Source organism: Acipenser ruthenus, chromosome 20, assembly GCF_902713425.1.
Source record: "Acipenser ruthenus chromosome 20, fAciRut3.2 maternal haplotype, whole genome shotgun sequence".
Lineage (NCBI taxonomy): Eukaryota > Metazoa > Chordata > Actinopteri > Acipenseriformes > Acipenseridae > Acipenser > Acipenser ruthenus.
Window position 1 is genome coordinate 17,114,912 of NC_081208.1, and position 19,591 is coordinate 17,134,502.

Below are 19,591 nucleotides of genomic sequence, written 5' to 3' on the forward strand. Positions count from 1 at the left end.
CCAAGACGTAACTTTTATCAGGAGCAAAGTGAACACTGAACATGTCTTCCTGCTAAAGACAAATTGAAAAGTTTAGGTGGATACAAGCAGTGTATACCGTATTTAATATTAAGTCGTCAGATGTAATTAGATCTACACTTACTACTCCAAGTGTTACTAGAATGTAATTTACTCTTTTATTGAAAAGGTGGGTGGCTCTTAAAAGAGCCTTTGTTGTTGAAGTACACGGGTCGTTTTGATGCTTTATTTGCTCTTGGTCGGTTTCTCGGTTTTCTTGGGCAGCAGAACGGCTTGAATGTTAGGCAGCACTCCGCCCTGAGCGATGGTGACGCCTCCCATCAGCTTGTTGAGCTCCTCGTCGTTGCGGACAGCGAGCTGCAGGTGACGCGGGATGATTCTGGTTTTCTTGTTGTCCCGGGCAGCGTTCCCGGCCAGCTCTAGGATTTCAGCAGTCAGGTACTCGAGCACCGCAGCCAGATAGACCGGAGCTCCAGCGCCCACACGCTGAGCATAGTTTCCTTTCCGCAGCAGCCTATGAACACGACCGACTGGGAACTGCAGTCCTGCTCTGGACGAACGAGATTTCGCCTTGGCTCTTGCCTTTCCGCCGGTCTTTCCTCTTCCTGTCATTTCGTTTTCTTTTCTAGTTTCTAACTGTAAACCAAACAATAAATAAAAACGCACCCTCTGAGCTCTTTTATACGTTCTGGCATCCTTCGGATTGGCTAAACATACAGAACTCAAGTAACCAATCATACAGTCTCACGAGAGTTAACAATTGCGATATTCCAAATGAGCCTCATTTGCATACAGCCCGAGAAGAGAGGTGGAGCACGAGAGGGGATTTTTGTTGAATTGATTTCTCAGCCCGTGCTGCCATCTTGTTGCGTTTTCCTGCAGACATCGCTTTGTTTTAGGAAATGGATACATCATTATTGTTGCAGTATAACGAGATGCTTACTTCACATATTAATATTCGGTGGATATTTAATGTTTAGGGATAGATGTTTTCCAAAACATTAATTCATTGTGATAAAGTGAGCAGTGGAACAGTTAAAAAAAAGACAACAGTGCCTTTTCGTATTTGAGGTATTATGTGACGTGTTTGTACTTTTTAAGGTAATGAATTAAGGTTAAATACCATTAGTCAATCGTGTAACCCGCACTGGACCATAACCAAAACCATCTAACATTGCAGTCTGCCTTAGTGTATAGGAATTAATACAACTAGTTTGGTGCGTGTGTGTTTTGAGCAAAATGGCCCCTTATTAAAAAAAAAAAAAAAAAGTGACGTGCCCCTTGTGCAGTCCACGCGAGTGTTTGCGGTGGCGCTTACTGCCCTATTCCGGTGCGGCGTGGTAGTGTACTTCTGGGATACAACTGAGGACGTGAAGTGAGCGTTAAGTGAAAATCCAACGAAACGACCCAAATCATACAGCATAGTTTTATATAATGCGGTATTAATGGCCTGCGGTGTTCATATTTAAATCGTGCATACACACTCCGAACTGGATTGCATGTTGAATCTAACACAGTTCGTGTCATTAAAAACAAAGCGTTTAAAGTGTGTTTTTAATCGCAATTTTGCTGTAGTTTAGCGTTTAGATGGGTAAATAAATAGGTCAATTCAACGTCTTAAAAATATTATTTGCATTAAAATATACCATACATGTTTTTTTTTTTTTTTTAGCGGTATACATTTTTGTTTTAACCATATTTAAGCAGATTGGACGTATATTTATTACAATAGACCTTCTTATTTTATTATCTCTTATTTAATTGTTTTTATTAAATAATAAAAAGAAAGAATTATGTAGAGTACATAGAAACCACAACAAGATAAGACCATTGTAATAATAGTTCTGAAATAATAGTAATCTAAAGGGAACTATAACACTTATAATTTCGATATAAAGAATATAATCTCAAAAAACTAAACTTTGTAAATAATAACAATACAATTCAAACGTACCGCTTAGTGGTGTACGGTATGTCTTGTACATATATATATCAAATAGATTCTGGCATTAGATGTGCGTAACTATCCAAGAACAGCAGCGCAAAGGCGACAACAGAACAAACTGCGATTTGTTAAAAATGAACCACATTGACAAATGAAAAAGTACAATTTTCAGTATAAAATTTCCATACATAAATTATCAAGTACTTCTGATTGGTTAAAACTGTATTGAACTAACCTATCATGAACCTGGATTTCATTAGTTAAGTTATATCTTACTGGCCAATAGAAACATTTCTAGAGACTGTACAACTGATTTGCATACAGCTGCTATAAATAAAGAGCCAGCGAGAGGCGTGTTATTCATTATTTTGGTAAGTTCTTGTTGAGGAAAGCTCATCGTAAACATGCCAGAGCCGAAAACTGCCCCCGTGCCTAAGAAGGGATCTAAGAAGGCCGTTGCGAAAACTCAGCCTAAGGGAGGAAAGAAGCGCAGAAAGACCAGGAAGGAGAGTTACGCCATCTACGTGTACAAAGTGCTGAAGCAGGTTCATCCAGATACCGGGATCTCTTCCAAGGCGATGGGAATCATGAACTCGTTCGTTAACGATATTTTCGAGCGCATCGCCGGTGAGTCTTCCCGTCTGGCTCACTACAACAAGCGCTCCACCATCACGTCCAGGGAGATCCAGACAGCCGTGCGTCTCCTACTGCCGGGAGAGCTGGCCAAGCACGCCGTGTCGGAGGGCACCAAGGCCGTCACCAAATACACCAGCTCCAAGTAAAACGACACATCTTCCCTTCACCTCTTTAAAACCCAAAGGCTCTTCTAAGAGCCACCCATACTATCGTGAAAAAGAGCTTAAGTCGCTTTTTAGTTATGTAGATGGTTGTATGCAGTTGTTTATGCATGGACGTTTTTGGTGAACCTACGGTTTGTACAATTACGTCTAATTTCAAAGTAGGATATTTACTTTTTTTAAATGTACATTACAATTTAAACACTTGTGTACATTAAGTGTAATGTAAATATATTTTACTCGTTTCTTTAACTCAATATCAACCATTCTGTCGAATTACTTAATTTAATATTTGTGTACGAAGTCTGATATTAAACGCTGTTCTGATTTGTGTATTTAAAAAAAGAAATCTGAGTACTTTTAAATTGAATATTGTGAAGCTAGTGTTTAAATATATATTTGTTTTTAAAAAAAGTTTGTATATAGATATTTATCTATCTATCACTATCTCACTCCATTCACGCACAGACCGGGGTACACTTATAAACACATGTGCATATGAATATATGGTTTGACACGGGATGCTGGTGGAGATAAAGATTTATTGTAATGGATTTGGAATTCTACATGTGGGGTGGGTGGGGGGGAAGGCTGGAGTTATGTAGTGTTGTGTGAGAAGCGTTTAATAAAACATTGGGTATGTCATTCTTCCGGTTTATATATAGGCATATGAATGTGGTTCAAAATGCATTGAAATGTTAGAATTGAATGGTTTGATTCCTGATCCAATGCTGCCACCCTATGGCCATTATTAGGTACTGTTCACCGCCAATTCTATAATTATTGATTTCTTAGCAGACGCCCTTATCCAGGGCGACTTACAATTGTTACAAGATATCACATTATTTCACATTATACAGATATCACATTATTTTTACATACAATTACCCATTTATACAGTTGGGTTTTTACTGGAGCAATCTAGGTAAAGTACCTTGCTCAAGGGTACAGCAGCAGTGTCCCCCGCCTGGTATTGAACCCATGACCCTCCACACTGCTGCCCTGTAATACCTGTACTATCTGCAGAAATTGCCTTGCTAATACATTGCAGTGTGAAAATAAAATCAATAATGTATATGACGTGTTAATAATCTTGCAGTCTGTTCCCATGCTGCGAGAACCAGTGCTGTAGGTATGACCGATCACAGTGACATGCTAGTTTGTGATCTATTCAAAACTAACGATGATCCTAAATTGTTTCACTGTTTTACCAGCCTTTCCTCTTAAGTGGAATTATAGTCTTAAAAAATAAATATATTAAATGGTTATTACAACATCAGGTACCGGTAGTATAAACATTTACTACCTTTATTTAATTTAAATGTGTATGTTTACTACCTTAGTTCTTTTTTTTAAATTTAAATGTTTGTGCGCACAATAATAAAATAAAATGCAAATAGAGAAAACACTAATCTCACATCAGTTTTATTACCGGTTGCAAATCAAATCTATACAGAAGTCAAATAACATCATATACATATTGTAAAGCTGTGTTGGGGAGTGGGTTTAATTTTGCTCTTTGCAGAAAGCTGTGGTTCCTCTGAAGAGCCATTGGGGTTTGTTCAGGATTGTCACGTTAATATTTCACTTTCTTCTCGGAACCTTCCTCCTAGTCCTCGCAGTTTTGCGTTTCGTGCTCCGAGCTTTTGGGGGGCTGTTGTCTGCCTCCTTCAACGTTGCTGCTCTCTTTGTTTTATTGGGAGACTTCCTGGGCTTCTTAACCCGTTTATTGTTGAGTTTGAAGGAGCCAGAAGCGCCGACGCCCTTGGTCTGCAGCAGGGTGTCCTTGCTCACCAGACTCTTGACCGCCGTATTGACCCGGGAGTTGTTCTTTTCCACGTCGTAGCCGCCGGCCGCCAGAGCTTTCTTGAGCGCGGCCAGAGACACCCCGCTGCGCTCCTTGGAAGCAGACACTGCCTTAACGATGAGATCCGACACGCTGGGACCCGCTTTCTTAGGCTTGGTAGCGGTCTTCTGAGGAGCGTCTTCTACAGTTTCTGTAAATTAAATGAAATAAGTACTTTTTTTAGTCTAGACTAGAGCCGATTTCAATGTAACAATAATTTATATAACGTTTACTGGAATGTTAAAAATATGTAATAAGCAACAATAATGTTACACGCTTGAAAGTTGGAAGTACACAACTGACCCGGGGCGGTCGCTTTTATTTTCTCCTTCAGTTTCACACGAAGGACTTTCCGGAGCGCTTGACGGCGACGCTTTGCTCCCGCTTTTCCGAGTCCTTTGCCGCATTTAACAGCTGCAGACATGTCGTGAGCCTCTAGAGTATTTTATTTTATTTTTTAGAGTTCAGGACACGAAGTTCAGGCACCCAGCCCAAAACGCCAACTTATAATTTAAATTATCAACGGTTCTTTTTCAATCAAAAACACCGGTAGCTGTCTCGAGCAGAGCTGGGAGTGCATTAGCGCGCGCTGCTGCTCGGTCTGTCCTCTTTCCCATTATGAATAGCAATGTGTTCAGTGGTTTAATATGCAGTATATTCTCTTATTAGTATATAAACTAACTGTTAACTGCTGCTTATGAGTCTGCGTGTGTAACTGCAACCCAACAAACACACAGTAATTACTACTACTACTACTAATAAATAACTTCATTTATATTAAAAAAATGTGTTATTTCAGATGGTTTCAAAACATTAAAATAGATTTTAAAATGGTATTTCTTACATAAAAAGACAAGGCTAAGAATAGAGGCAAATTGATACCTATCAGATAGGTAAGATTGAAACCAGGATAAGACGAGGCCAGACAGTCCCACTAAGTATTTGAGCCGATTTAAGAAGATGGAGTGGTCTACAGTGTCAAAAGCAGCACTTAAATCAAGGCGAATTAGAACTGATGGAAAGCCTGAGTCAGAGCTTATCAGTAGGTCATTTACAACTTTGACAAGGGCTGTCTCTGTACAATGTGTAGCAGGAAATCCAGACTGAAATTTCTCAGATACACCATTAAGAGTTAAAAAACTTTGTACTTGAAATGCAACAACCCTCTCTAAAACCTTGTCTAAGAATGGAAGATTGGAGATGGGCCTGTAGTTATTAATGAGTTTAGGATCCAAGTTGTGGTTCTTGAGCATTGGCTTTGCTATAGCTACCTTAAGTGCTGAGGGAACAATACCAATTATTAACAATAAGATTAGTAGCTCAGCTTTGGCAGACAGTCTCGGTTTGACACAGGAAAGCCTGCACTGAAGAAACTAGAGGAAAATCCCTAATAAATGGAGACGTTATGTTATAATTTAAAACTGAACATCATCGACTTTCTGCAGCTTTTGTTATATTAGCATCCAAATAAAAATGGTCCCGAATTAATAAACGGGCAGAAAAAGAGAGAACAGCAAAGTAATAGTTAATACCCAGCGGGACACAGACTAGTGATTTCTTAAGGAGTATAGACACTGGCATTGTTCAAACCTGAAGATTATGTTAAACATGGTAAGGCAATGGTCAGCATGCAGCTACCAGCACCGACAAAAAGGTACGAATCCAGTCCGCCCCCCTCGCATAAAAAGCAGACGTGAAAAATAAGATTGTGTTCCATATCAGAGGAACTGTCATTTTAGTAATGCGGTCCTCAGTTAAATCGGGCAACGCCAGACAGTAGGTACGCTTTGATTTTGGGGGTGAGAATTTGGCTGACTGATACGCACAGTAAAAAAACAATTCTTCATTTAATACGGTACAACGTGTCAACAGAGAAAGAGTTGGCAAATAAGTGGTTAAGTCTGTACTGCATTTTTAGAGGAGGTGCCGCGCGTTATGGGGGCGGTGCTGCTGCTCGCCGCCCTTTTCAGTGTGTCCTGATTTCAACCAGGTCCGGGTTGACTCTTTAAGAAAGCAGAGCCACATAATTTGTTACTTTTTTTGACACGGCTACTTGAGAATACGATTGTTGTAAAATAAGAAAATGTCTGGTAGAGGTAAAGGCGGCAAAGGACTCGGCAAAGGGGGCGCTAAGCGTCATCGCAAAGTGCTCCGCGATAACATCCAGGGAATCACCAAGCCTGCTATTCGTCGCCTGGCTCGCCGTGGAGGAGTGAAGCGAATCTCCGGCTTGATCTATGAGGAGACCCGCGGGGTGTTGAAGGTGTTTCTGGAGAATGTGATCCGGGATGCAGTCACCTACACTGAGCACGCCAAGAGAAAGACCGTCACCGCCATGGATGTAGTGTATGCTCTGAAACGCCAGGGTCGCACTCTGTACGGATTTGGAGGGTAAACCAAAACGATTCCCCGGACTGACCTTCAAACAACAAATAAACAAAGGCTCTTTTAAGGGCCGCCCACTACTACTTAAGAGAGTTTTAAAAAAAAAAAAAAAAAAAAAAAAATAGACGCGTGATAACGTTGAGATAAAACCCTTTGCACTACAACAAATATTATTTATAAACCGTTTTAGATCTGGTTAGAACTAAACGCAGATTTCATTTTTATATATATATATATATATATATATATATATATATATATATGAGTCAGCTGTCCAATGTTTCAATATGTTGGACATAGCTTTCTCAAGGGAGCATATATTTGAATTAAAACATTGGAGATATAGGTTTTTGACGGCATGATAACGACTTATTGTTTATATTCAAATCCATGACTTATTCTTACATGATGTAACGTTGTTATAGTGTGACATTTTTAGTTTTATCTTTAAATCTGTATTAATTCTAATTAACATTAGTTTATATGTGGATCCGTATTTTAGTCTTTGTTCGACGTTAAGTAATTGTATTTTAAAATGTAAATACATATTTGTACTGTACCCAATGCCACTACGAGCACATTAAAAAATAATTATATTTACTCCTAAAAAAAATGATTGCGCAGCAAGAAATAGAACAAAGGCCATTAGCGTGGTACGAACCTTTTTTGTCATTGATGGCGATTGGTTTAATATACACTTTACTATCCAATAGAAAAGAAAATAACCTGTTAAACTAAACCACCCAACCAAAGCTTTCCATTCATAGTGCTAATTTGCATACATAAATTAGACCGTGCTGGAATGTTTCATTGGCTGAAAGCATCGCAATACCTCGCCAGTCATTAACTGAAATGTCACATCGAAAGATGTCATATTGACCAATAGAAACTGCGCTGGTTGTTGTACACCTAATTTGCATAAAGCCGCTATAAATATAGGGCCAGGGAGGAGGGTATTTTATAGTTATCTTTAGATTGAATTGAATTCCTTGCTTTGAGACGATGCCTGAGCCGTCGAAGTCAGCGCCAGCCCCCAAGAAAGGGTCAAAGAAGGCTGTTGCAAAAAGTCAACCTAAGGGAGGAAAGAAGCGCAGAAAGACCAGGAAGGAGAGCTATGCTATCTACGTGTACAAAGTACTGAAGCAGGTTCATCCTGATACCGGGATCTCTTCCAAGGCGATGGGAATCATGAACTCGTTCGTTAACGATATTTTCGAGCGCATCGCCGGTGAGTCTTCCCGTCTGGCTCACTACAACAAGCGATCCACCATCACGTCCAGGGAGATCCAGACAGCCGTGCGTCTCCTACTGCCGGGAGAGCTGGCCAAGCACGCCGTGTCGGAGGGCACCAAGGCCGTCACCAAATACACCAGCTCCAAGTAAAACGACAAACCTGCTTTCTTAACCCCAAAGGCTCTTCTAAGAGCCACCCATAGTATCACAATAAAGAGTTTAAAACCATTGCTGTCTTTTTTTTATATGCTTACGACATTTTGAAAATAGACAAATGAATGTAATGGAGTGTAAATGTGAATTATATATTTACGTGTTTTGCGATTATATTATGTTACACCGTATCAGGTAAATGATTGTGAATGACCCTGCCTCTGGGTTTATTTCGTTAGACGCTGCAGTGGCGTGCCTCATCCAGAATACACAAATTAGTATAATAGACTGCATCTATCTTTCCACTTCAAACACAATCGAGCAATATACATTTATATTTGTCAAATACATTTAACAACTATTCTTGACACGTGCGAGTTTTCTTTATTATATTTATTTCCTTGGAGAATAAAAACCAGTCTCACTTTGACATGAAAGGATGATTGGATCTTCAGATTGGCTTCAGGTAAACTGATCCCATCGGGGTGCAGAACATCCATTCACAAGACAAGCTAACCCCACACGATCTGGGCTTTCTAACACGTTATTTACCTCCAAGCCGATGGGGTCGTATTTCGACGTGGAATCTTACATACACTGACCTGTTTGCATATACCCTGTCTAAAGATTGTTTTAATTGTAAGTTTTGTGAAAGATGTAATTAACAAGGTTCATTAAAAGCACGCAATGGCTTTCGCTTGTAGTAAAACTTACTGTGCGAATTGGGTATTTAACTACAGATAGCACAAAATCGATGCATCGCAAAAGTCGTTTATGGGTCATATCTTTGATGAAGTAGCTGTCAAATATTTTTCGTTTGCAGAACATCTTTTATGTAGCGTATTCTCCAGTGTTTTTTGTAGTATTTGACACCACATTGACATCTGGGCGTGTTTTTCTGAATAGTTTTCCAACCGGAATTGAAAGACCCGGTTCGGAACAGATAGCAAAGATGTCCCCAAATGAACACCACTACGTGTGAGGTATCTATATCTATTTATCTATCTTGTTGCTAGAGTACATCGTTCAGTTTATCGCCGTAATTACAGTACATGCACACACACTGAAAGACGTGATTTTAGGCAAACATTATTACAGTAATCCCGTCTTACCCTTCACGTCCACTATGAACATGTTTCTGCGAGGAGAATCGGCTCTTTTACAGGGGCAGTGGGTGGCTCTTATAAGAGCCGTTGGGGTTTTCTTTGTTGAAATCAGTCGCAGTAGTTTACTTGCTCTTCGGAACTTTTTCAGCTTTCTTGGGCAGCAGAACGGCTTGAATGTTAGGCAGCACTCCGCCCTGAGCGATAGTGACGCCTCCCAGCAGCTTGTTGAGCTCCTCGTCGTTGCGGACAGCGAGCTGCAGGTGACGCGGGATGATTCTGGTTTTCTTGTTGTCCCGGGCAGCGTTCCCGGCCAGCTCTAGGATTTCAGCAGTCAGGTACTCGAGCACCGCGGCCAGATAGACCGGAGCTCCAGCGCCCACACGTTCAGCATAGTTTCCTTTTCGCAGCAGCCTATGAACACGACCGACTGGGAACTGCAGCCCTGCTCTGGACGAACGAGATTTCGCCTTGGCTCTTGCCTTTCCACCGGTCTTTCCTCTACCACTCATTGTCCCAATATTATTCACGATTCAACTATGAACAATAATAATTAAATATGCGGCTGAGCTCTTTTATAGAATTAGGAGCATTCTGATTGGTTAAAAAATTCAGGACCATAGTAGCCATTCTGATTACATTACCTCCTTCATTGTCATATCGTGTTAACCAATCAAAACCAGACTCTATGAATGCTTGATTTGCATACAGGCGATGACGCTAGGAATGAGGGGGCGGGACTGAAGTGTCAATCATTGCAGGTCAAATGATGTAATCTGCTAGCAGTTCTTTTTTAACCTGATTTATGTTCTGTTCGAGGAATGAAAACAATCTGGACTGAAAGACCACTTTTATTTTTTTATATTTACGGTGGTCAATGAAATGAAGCCAGCGTCTCGCCTCGTCGTTCTACCCTCACTGCGAGACCCATGGTCTTCTACGACCTGAAGCCAGCGTCTCGCTTTCGTTTGCCAGCCCAGTAATCCATATCCTGTTTTAAACTGAAACCGGTCAATGAAGAAGGATAGGAAAATGATGTCACAAGTGGAGTCATTTCTGGAGCCCGGAGAGCACTTGTCAGTGCACTCGCAATGCTTTTAATGTATTCGCGCTTGCCCTGGAAAAATGTTTCTTGACATAATCAAGCATTAATTCGCATAAATAACAGTCAGTCACTTTATATTAACGATATTTTGTACTGCTATTTAAAAAAAATACCGGTATATCCTAGCGCTGCAACACAACTTCGCCGCAATCTATTCAGTACTGAGTGGGCTCCACAAATGGCGCCTGTAATTGAGTACCGAACTGCATCACGGGATTGGGATTTTTAGTGGGCGGTATGGCAGTTGTATAAACAAGGAAGTAAAGCTTAAAACTGTTTTTTCAGTAATAATCAACAGAAATGCATTCATCGTCATGCTAATTCGAAAATAATATGTATAATGTTAAAATTGTATTGCACTTTAGCGTCCATCTGAATGGGGTATTTCACGGGGTAATGCCTGCGCTGGTATTTTATGGAATTGCTTTTAATGTATGCTTGTTTTTTATCTAAATATATTTTGAAAGATATATATATATATATATATATATATATTACTTTATAGTACTATTATATTCCATCATATTTGTACTATAGTACTTTATAGTAATACTATATTACATCATTTATTATTGTTATTTATTTCTTAGCAGACGCCCTGGATAAGGCTTACAATTCTTATATCACGTTATTTTTACATACAATTACATTGTTTTTTACATACAATTACCAATTTATACAGTTGGGTTTTTACTGGAGCAATCTAGGTAAAGTACCATGCTCAAGGGTACAACAGCAGTGTCCCCCACCTGGGATTGAACCCATGACCCTCCGGTCAAGAGTCCAGAGCCCTAACCACTACTCCACACTGCTGCCCATCATAGTACTATAGTATATTGTAGTACTTTATAGTACAACTATAGTAATTTATTGTATTTTATAGTAATACTATAGGACATCATAGCAGTACGATAGCATATTTTAGTACTTTATATTAATATTGCCATAGCATTTTGTAGTAGTACTACCTGTACTTTAATGCTCTTCTTAAGTGTTTCTGGGTTACCTGCAAACACCTCTGCACCTTCTACCTCATATAAAAATCCTTCACCCTATAGCAAGTTCACGATCACCAGCTGGTCAGCATTGTTACATGACTGAAGAGACCCATGCACCATTGCTGCTGGGATTGCATTGAAAGTCAAGCTTTACCTTGACCAATGACATCATGTCAACAAATCTCCCATTCTCTAACTGACCTGCATGACCTCTGACCTGTGATTAACAACAAAGAGGGTAACATATTCACCCATTGTATTTATTAAGCTTGTATTGGAAGCATGTTCTACAGATGAGTGTCAGACATACCATTGTTAAAACCACTTCCCAGGGGCATGGTTTTATGACCTGTGATAGTTGAATCCAATTTAAAATCTGGAAGTATCCTCTTTAATACTCGTAGAATATTCACAGAGGTCTTATTCTGATTTCCGAGGTAGACTATTAATAAAATAGTAGGCTGTGTGGTCCAGTGGTTAAAGAAATGGGCTTGTAACCAGAAGGTCCCCGGTTTAAATCCCACCTCAGCCACTGACTCATTGTGTGACCCTGAGCAAGTCACTTAACCTCCTTGTGCTCCGTCTTTCTGGTGAGATGTAATTGTAAGTGACTCTGCAGCTGATGCATAGCTCACACACCCTAGTCTCTGTAAGTCGCCTTGGATAAAGGCGTCTGCTAAATCAACAAATAATAATAATAATAATAATAATAATAATAATAATAATAATAATAATAATATATGCACCACAAATCTGATGAGGGACATCCTAAACAAATGAAGAAGTACTCTGTTGTTTCCTTCATAATGAAATGCAGACACACACCATGCTGGACCACAATCTGACAGGTGCAAAAGCAGGTGTATATTGAAAGACACATTTTCTAAGTCATAGAGCACTTCCATTTTTTAACACATTTTTTAAGAACATGCTTTACTGACACAATTGTACTGTCTGTCATTTTATCTGCCAATAACAAATGAATGGCATAAACAAGAAGGAACAAATGACACAAAAAATATTTGTGTAAAAACTGTGAAAGCAAGGGGATTGAATACAAAGTAAAAACACTCTCCACTCAGATGCTTTTCAAAATATTCTTTGCTGTAAGGAACAAGGTGTAGGTGTTATCTCTGATGAAGTTTAACGTTTACTAACATATTGTCTATTTTCTCCATATATCTATGTTAAAGAATAAAGTTTTGATGAGCTAGAAAGATCAAACCAAAGATTATCTCACTACCGTTCAACCCATAGCAAAACACAGCACATGTGATCAATAATTATGTAAAAGTTTGGAATGAACACATCAATCCACTAGGCCTTTAATTCCAACACAATTTAAAAAAAAAAAGTCAGATTAATAATTCATGTTTCAAAATGATGCATGAACGCATTTAGGTAACTCAGGGTGGAGAAACATGTGTTAGCCATATTTAGTCACCCTATTAGAATGTGAAAACAAATGTATTGGCAAGGTTTTGGTTTTCTTTAACAGACAGCTGAGCACACAGTAATAATTGTTGTAAGTTGTACTTTTATGGGTTTTTTTTATTTATTTATTTATTTATTTATTGCATACAAGGCAAAGGAAGTACATGCAGCTTCAGGACGATACTGACTAATGAGAACTGCTTTCAAGGACTGTCACATTATTAATACTTTATTAAACAAAGTTCTGAACACAATTTCTCATGAAAAATCTCTTTTTGAGAGTTTCTGTTTTCTTTTATTTGTAATAAACCATTAGGGCAAGCAATACTGTGCTGTGTATTGCACAGTACAATAGTAATTGAATTGTTCCCAGTGACAGTAATTGTAGTACAGTATTGTAGTACTTTATTACTATAGCGGTCTCATTTTACTTTAGTACCATAGTATAACTTTTATAGTAATACTATAATACTTTTTTGTAAGGATTATGTGCACGCTGCCTTGGGATTTGTTGCAGCAGCCCTTCATTTCCCATGTGACGACTTCCGCTATCTGCAGGATGCAGTAATACCCTTCTCGGAAGCACAGGGGAGAAAGAGAGATTCAACATGGCGGCGCACGGGCAAGGCAAACGTGGGGGCAGCTACAGCGATGAATACGAACCAAAACCGGCGAAGCATCTGCGGACACTACATGACAAGATGACCGAGAGGAGATTGGTGGTCGTTTTGGAGGGGGCTACCATGGAAACCGTCAAGGTATCTAAAAAATAAACTTTTAGGCATTGACAGAGGCGTAGCGATGTTGCTGTACACGTTAACGCGTGTGTCCCATTCATAATCGTAATGTTTGTACACTCTGCTACACTTTCCCGACGTATTCTTGAATAAAAATAGATAGCATATGCTTAAACAAATATATATATATATATATAAGCTCAAAGAGCCAGCTGCCCAACGTTTCGATATGTTGTACATATCTTTCTCAAGGGAGCCTGTGTTTGAATCAAAACATTGGAGGTAATATATATAAACTTTTTTAAATATATAATATATACAGTACTGTTATGTCCAGGTGTCTTACACATTAGGTCGTCTACGTCGTAAAGCAATTTTTGTTCTTTACCAACTTCAAACGTGCAATCATAAACTTATTTTATTTATTTATTTATTTATTTATTTGGCAAATGCCTTTATCCACGATGACTTGTAGGTATTACAGGGCAGTACAGGTTTACAATGCAAGATTCATATTTAAATACAGTATACTTTACAGTAAGTGCAATAATACTAATAGAATACAATATGAACTAGTTATATCTTTTTAGTTATAACAAGTTATATCTAAAATGACATAGTGGTGCAATAATACACGGGAGGATGGAGAGTGGAGGGAAGGCATGACCAGTCAGCCAGTAGAGGAGGCGTGCAGAGGGGTTTAGGGACAAGAGGTGTTGGACGTAGGAGGGGGCAGTGCAGTGAAGAGAGCGGTAGGCAAGAACAAGGGTCTTGAATTGCATGTGAGCAGCGATAGGGAGCCAGTGGAGGATGTGAAGCAGTGTTTCTGCCCAGCACACAGCAGGCAGTGCCAGCGTAAAGGGTAGGTTGTGCCGCCCTGAACCCCATTATTGTGTTTTGTTTTTCAGGTTGGAAAGACCTTTGAGTTGCTGAACTGTGATAAACACAGAAACATGATTATTAAGAGTGGCAGAGAACCCGGCACAATCAGACCTGACATCACACACCAGGTGGGTACACGCCTCCTCTGTGACATCATGTGTGTTCCCTAAGTGATGTCACAGACGCAGCCAGTTCAAATGAGGGTTAATAAGGAAGATTTCTGTAGAATTAAAATGCTCAGTCAGTTAATAATAGACATAGATGCAAAACTGATGCAGCAGCAGATATCTGCCGGTGTCTTGTCCTAACTTTTTTCTTTTTCTTTTTCTTGGAAAAAGAAGGTTTTAAAAATATGATTTGCCTTCTCTTTATATTAATACAATAAAGGTCAAGGATGAGAAATTTGGTAGAACTTTGTGTTTCTGAGCGTGAGATAAGTGTACCGTACCTGCAGTTTATGTCCATTTGCTTCAAATGGTCAGAAATTCAGGCATAAACTTTCTCATTTCTGACGCACGACTCCAAATCTTCCTGAACACTTCTATCTGCCCACAGAGAAACTAGAGCCTTCACTTCCTCAGCGTCCCAAGGCTGGACTTTTCTCTCATCACAATCGCAGCCCGCCACATTGTTTGTTGTTTGTCTTTGTGGAGTGTACTGACTTGACTCAATGTAATGATGAATGTCCTTAACCCCGCCTCTGGCTCGGCTCGGCTCCCAGCTGGATTCGGATGTCTTGTGAGGTTGGAGTTTCACGGTTTGGTTCTCGCTCGGCTCGATAAATAGCCAGTGGAGAACCACCCCCCCCACCCCGTATCGTACCGAGCCCTCGCAGGTCCGATGTGCCAGTGGAGAAGGGGTAATAGAGGCTTGGAATGTGCTTTAAAGCACTGTCTGTCACTCCTTTAATGGGATGGCCTCCTGGCAGGTCTGCTGTACATTCACACCCAGAGCAGTGATTCATTATTCTCTCCCCTCCCTCCCCAGTCTCTGCTCATGCTAATGGACAGCCCCTTAAACAGAGCTGGGTTGCTGCAGGTCTATATTCACACTGAGAGGAACGTGCTGATTGAGGTGAACCCTCAGACTCGAATTCCACGCACTTTCGACAGGTTCTGTGGACTCATGGGTAAGTGGCAGCTCTCTCTCTCTCTCTCTCTCTCTCTCTCTCTCTCTCTCTCTCTCTCTCTCTCTCTCTCTCTCTCTCTCTCTAATATATATACCGTAAAACTTCAAATAATTCCCTGTCTCCAATATGCGCCGGGTCTGCTGGCAAATCTTGTAAATAAACGCCAGGTCTCTGTTATTGCCATTGAAGCTGAGGAAGATGAGGAGGAGCTTGAGAACTGCTAGTAAGTGACAGCGAAGAAAGTGACTCTCAGGATTGATAAATAATAATAGTAGACAATGTAATTTAAGGTAGGCCTACATGTAATGCATATTCGTTTAATGCAGTTATCACGTTATTAAAAGTTTTGATAATTAAGCGGGCTGAAAGTAGGCCAGATACAAACCTCTTGGTGTATTTGAAAGTGTTTTGTTGTATTAACAATGTACAAGTTTGAGATTAAACAATACATTATTTTTGGATACTTATTGCTTTTATTGTTCATTTTTAAAAACATTTTAGAAGTTTGTGATTATTATTATTATTATTATTATTATTATTATTATTATTAACAATGGTAAATCTAATTCAGTGATAACAGGTGTATATGTACGTGTACATGTATATATGACTCATTTTGATCAGACTCCTAACTTTATTTTTCACTTATTTTATTGAGAGGAACAGTAGTTCCTCGCGACAAGTTATCAGCGACGTGCGAGAACTGCCAGACTCTCTATACAACACGGATAGTTTACGTGTTTTCAGGGTATTGGTGCATCAAAAGTAAATCAGCCAAAAGCACCATTTCACTTTTAATCTGTAGTTCCCAACACCCTTACGTGAAATGTTGAAAAAAAAGTAAATACCTGTCATACAGTAAGAGAAATAAGTCGCCAAAGGAAGGTAAAAATGTCCATCTCCTTTTTCTCCCAAGGTATTTTTTGCAGACCCCAATCACAGGCTTATTATGATGGTTTGCAAAATCAGATGAAAGCTTTCAATGCAGTCGGAATAATACAAAAACATTATTTACAAAATCTTGTTTGTCTCTTTACTTGTTAAAAACTGTAACTTTACTGCTATACTACTTGCAAATGTTGTGAAATGGAAGTACAAACTTTGTTGCGTGAAAGCGAGGGCGTCTGCATTGCAAGCTGCATTGGAAGCATGTCTTGGGTTCGATTCCCACACGGTTTATATTGCAAACTTAAAAACATACATACTTTTGCACACATAACTTTAACATGTATATATATATAGCAGGATTTGAGCCCCAACTTTCACTCCATCTGCATAACCGCTACGCTACACAGATTCACCCTTAACCCTTTCAAAGACTAGGCTACTATTTACATTTACCCTATCCAAACAGCAATACATTGCCTCAATATAGGTTGAACAATTTTGCTATTCCCGTAATGTGAGAGTGTTATAAAGTAAAAAAGAAGTGATATCTGAAACAAAAACACATTGGAAATGTGAAAAAATGGCAAGTTATCAAAAGTGCCCAGCCATTTAAAGTAGAGATATCAAAAACACAAGCCAAGTTTCAAGAAAACATTAAGGCAACCTTGGCCAGCAGTGGGGGTCTAGGTTGCCCCAATTGTTTCTACTAACTTTGCTTGTGTTTTTCAGGCACAATAAAAGCAGATCAAACTTGCATGCATTGTTTCAGATAACAAGTAACTTAAAATACGTTCAGAAAAATAAACCAACTTGAAATATGTTATGCACTCCATCAGAAACACTATTCTCTGGAATCACACTCTATGAAAAGTAAAATAATGTAAAATAATGTACAGTATATAACAGTCGTCATAAACTTATTGTAATACAGTAAAACATACAAGTTAAACAGGTGTGTACAGTAACCTTACTATAGATCTTGTGACTACAACGTAGCAAAACGATATTTGATGGAAGCCTGCACAGTATTTGACCGATTGCTGATCAACAACTTGTCATCAGACTGACAAGCATTTGCCTCATGAAGGCTTGTAGTGTGATGGGGCTCGGGTTCTACAGATCCGCTTTTCCATTGCCGGTGTCTTTCTCAGCTTTTCGGCTGTCATGCCGTTGCTATGTGCGTTACGTCACTGCTATTGCTGAAACACTCGACGTTCTTTTTTTTTTTTTTTTAACACTTGAACGTTGCTTGCATTATTCAGTTATCCAAATTAAAATGCAATGGACTTCGGGACCATGCAGCTTGATGCAATTAAGCAATTATCCAATATGCAAATAAGTGGTGTCGACTGCAATATATATATATATATATATATATATATATATATATATATATATATATATATATATATATATATATAATTGGTGTTTCTCTTTTCTCTCCCTCTCTTTTCTCCCCCTTCTCTGACCCCCATCTCCTCCTCTCTGCCTTCTCTGTCCAGCTCCTTGCCCTCTCCCTCTGAACCCCACTGTTCTCTCGCTCTCTCTTGGATGGTCTCTCCTCCCCCGTCTCTAACCTCCTCTCTCCTCTAAGTTCAGCTCCTTCACAAGCTCGGTGTGTGTGTTGCAGGCAGTCTCTCCTCTCTAACCCCCTCTCTCATCTCTCCTCAGTTCAGCTTCTTCACAAGCTCGGTGTGTGTGTTGCAGGCAGTCTCTCCTCTCTAACCCCATCTCTCATCTCTCCTCAGTTCAGCTCCTTCACAAGCTCAGTGTGTGTGTTGCAGGCAGTCTCTCCTCTCTAACCCCCTCTCTCATCTCTCCTCAGTTCAGCTCCTTCACAAGCTCAGTGTGTGTGTTGCAGGCAGTCTGTCCTCTCTAACCCCCTCTCTCATCTCTCCTCAGTTCAGCTCCTTCACAAGCTCAGTGTGCGTGCTGCGGACGGTCCTCAGAAGCTCTTGCGTGTGATCAAGAATCCAGTGTCGGACCACCTGCCCGCGGGCTGTGTGAAGATCGGGACCTCCTTCAGCGCGAAGGGGGTGGGGCCTGTGGCCCCGCGCGATCTCGTCCCTGAATCAGAACCCGCCGTCCTCGTGGTGGGGGCCTTCGCACACGGAGCGGTGAGGAGGGGAGGGGAGGGGGGAGAGAGAAACAGACACACACACACACATATTCACATGGTCTTTTTTTGACAAGACAATGAATGCATCAAATGTACAGAAATATTGCTTTTTATATAAGTATCAAAGATCAGTCCACACAGAGCAAATCTATTTAAAGGTCTCTCTCTTCTCTGCGTTCTGGATGGAGAGGCTGCAATGTGCAGTGCGGAGATTTCCGTTACAGCTTTCTTTTCCCCACAAAACGCTTGGAGTTTCAACACTGACACATCGTCAGATTACACACACTCCCAGACAGATTGATTGACACACACAGATACAGAAATTACGTTGTCATTAGAAATTCTAAAAGAAACTTCACAATTCAAACGTTTTGACTAGAAGTCTTCTTTTAGTGTCTTGGTATTTCTAAATCCAACAGTGTTGATCGTATAATATTTACGGATCACTGACAGATTTGTTTTTCTTTGACAGATAAATGTTGATTACACCGAGAAGACCGTGTCCATCAGCAACTACCCCCTCTCTGCTGCCCTCACCTGTTCAAAACTGTGTACTGCATTCGAGGAGGTCTGGGGCGTGATCTAAAGATGGAGCTTTCTCATTGGAGGACTGTAGCCAATTACCTTTCACTCGCTAACTATTTTTCTACCCAGAAACAAGAACATTTCTTGTAAATATTATTTCTTTTTTTGCTCACGTGTAAAAATCCTGTTTTCATATAAAGAAAATAAATGTTGCCCAGCCGACCCCCTTTCCCTGTCTCTTATACAAGACTACTATCTGTCTCCTCACTAATATAAACGAATAGAAGTGAATCT

At 39.9% G+C, this 19,591-nt stretch overlaps 6 protein-coding genes across 7 annotated transcripts; 4 read left to right on the plus strand and 2 right to left on the minus strand.

Annotated features, from left to right (window-relative positions):
• Positions 1-188: 188 nt before the first annotated feature.
• On the minus strand, positions 189-10,033 carry LOC117425278 (uncharacterized). Its single transcript, XM_058994088.1, has 4 exons — positions 9,610-10,033; positions 9,490-9,515; positions 4,389-4,757; positions 189-725 (listed from the first exon to the last, which is right to left on the minus strand). Exons 1-4 carry the CDS (start codon positions 9,990-9,992, stop codon positions 244-246), a joined length of 1,260 nt encoding a protein of 419 aa, XP_058850071.1. The 5' UTR covers positions 9,993-10,033; the 3' UTR covers positions 189-243.
• Positions 2,304-2,801, plus strand: LOC117425281 (histone H2B 3-like). Its single transcript, XM_058994050.1, has one exon. It carries the CDS (start codon positions 2,368-2,370, stop codon positions 2,743-2,745), a length of 378 nt encoding a protein of 125 aa, XP_058850033.1. The 5' UTR covers positions 2,304-2,367; the 3' UTR covers positions 2,746-2,801.
• Positions 4,055-9,617, minus strand: LOC117425274 (histone H1-like). Of its 2 annotated transcripts, none has more exons than XM_034042090.3 (2): positions 9,490-9,617; positions 4,055-4,757 (listed from the first exon to the last, which is right to left on the minus strand). In XM_034042090.3, exons 1-2 carry the CDS (start codon positions 9,509-9,511, stop codon positions 4,345-4,347), a joined length of 435 nt encoding a protein of 144 aa, XP_033897981.3. In that variant the 5' UTR covers positions 9,512-9,617; the 3' UTR covers positions 4,055-4,344. The 2 variants fall into 2 exon arrangements, with proteins under 2 accessions (XP_033897981.3, XP_033897980.3); XM_034042089.3 differs by lacking the exon at positions 9,490-9,617 and adding an exon at positions 4,910-5,324 and having other exon boundaries at positions 4,158-4,757.
• LOC117963662 (histone H4) lies at positions 6,630-7,066 on the plus strand. Its single transcript, XM_058994051.1, has one exon. The coding sequence runs from the start codon at positions 6,690-6,692 to the stop codon at positions 6,999-7,001; it is 312 nt and encodes a 103-aa protein (XP_058850034.1). The 5' UTR covers positions 6,630-6,689; the 3' UTR covers positions 7,002-7,066.
• Positions 7,499-8,452, plus strand: LOC117425280 (histone H2B 3-like). The gene has a single exon (XM_034042107.3). The coding sequence runs from the start codon at positions 7,994-7,996 to the stop codon at positions 8,372-8,374; it is 381 nt and encodes a 126-aa protein (XP_033897998.1). The 5' UTR covers positions 7,499-7,993; the 3' UTR covers positions 8,375-8,452.
• Positions 10,034-13,575: 3,542 nt separating the features above from the next.
• emg1 (EMG1 N1-specific pseudouridine methyltransferase) lies at positions 13,576-19,519 on the plus strand. The gene is made up of 5 exons (XM_034042073.3): positions 13,576-13,775; positions 14,663-14,764; positions 15,624-15,765; positions 18,556-18,770; positions 19,245-19,519. Exons 1-5 carry the CDS (start codon positions 13,626-13,628, stop codon positions 19,356-19,358), a joined length of 723 nt encoding a protein of 240 aa, XP_033897964.1. The 5' UTR covers positions 13,576-13,625; the 3' UTR covers positions 19,359-19,519.
• The last annotated feature ends 72 nt before the right edge of the window (positions 19,520-19,591 follow it).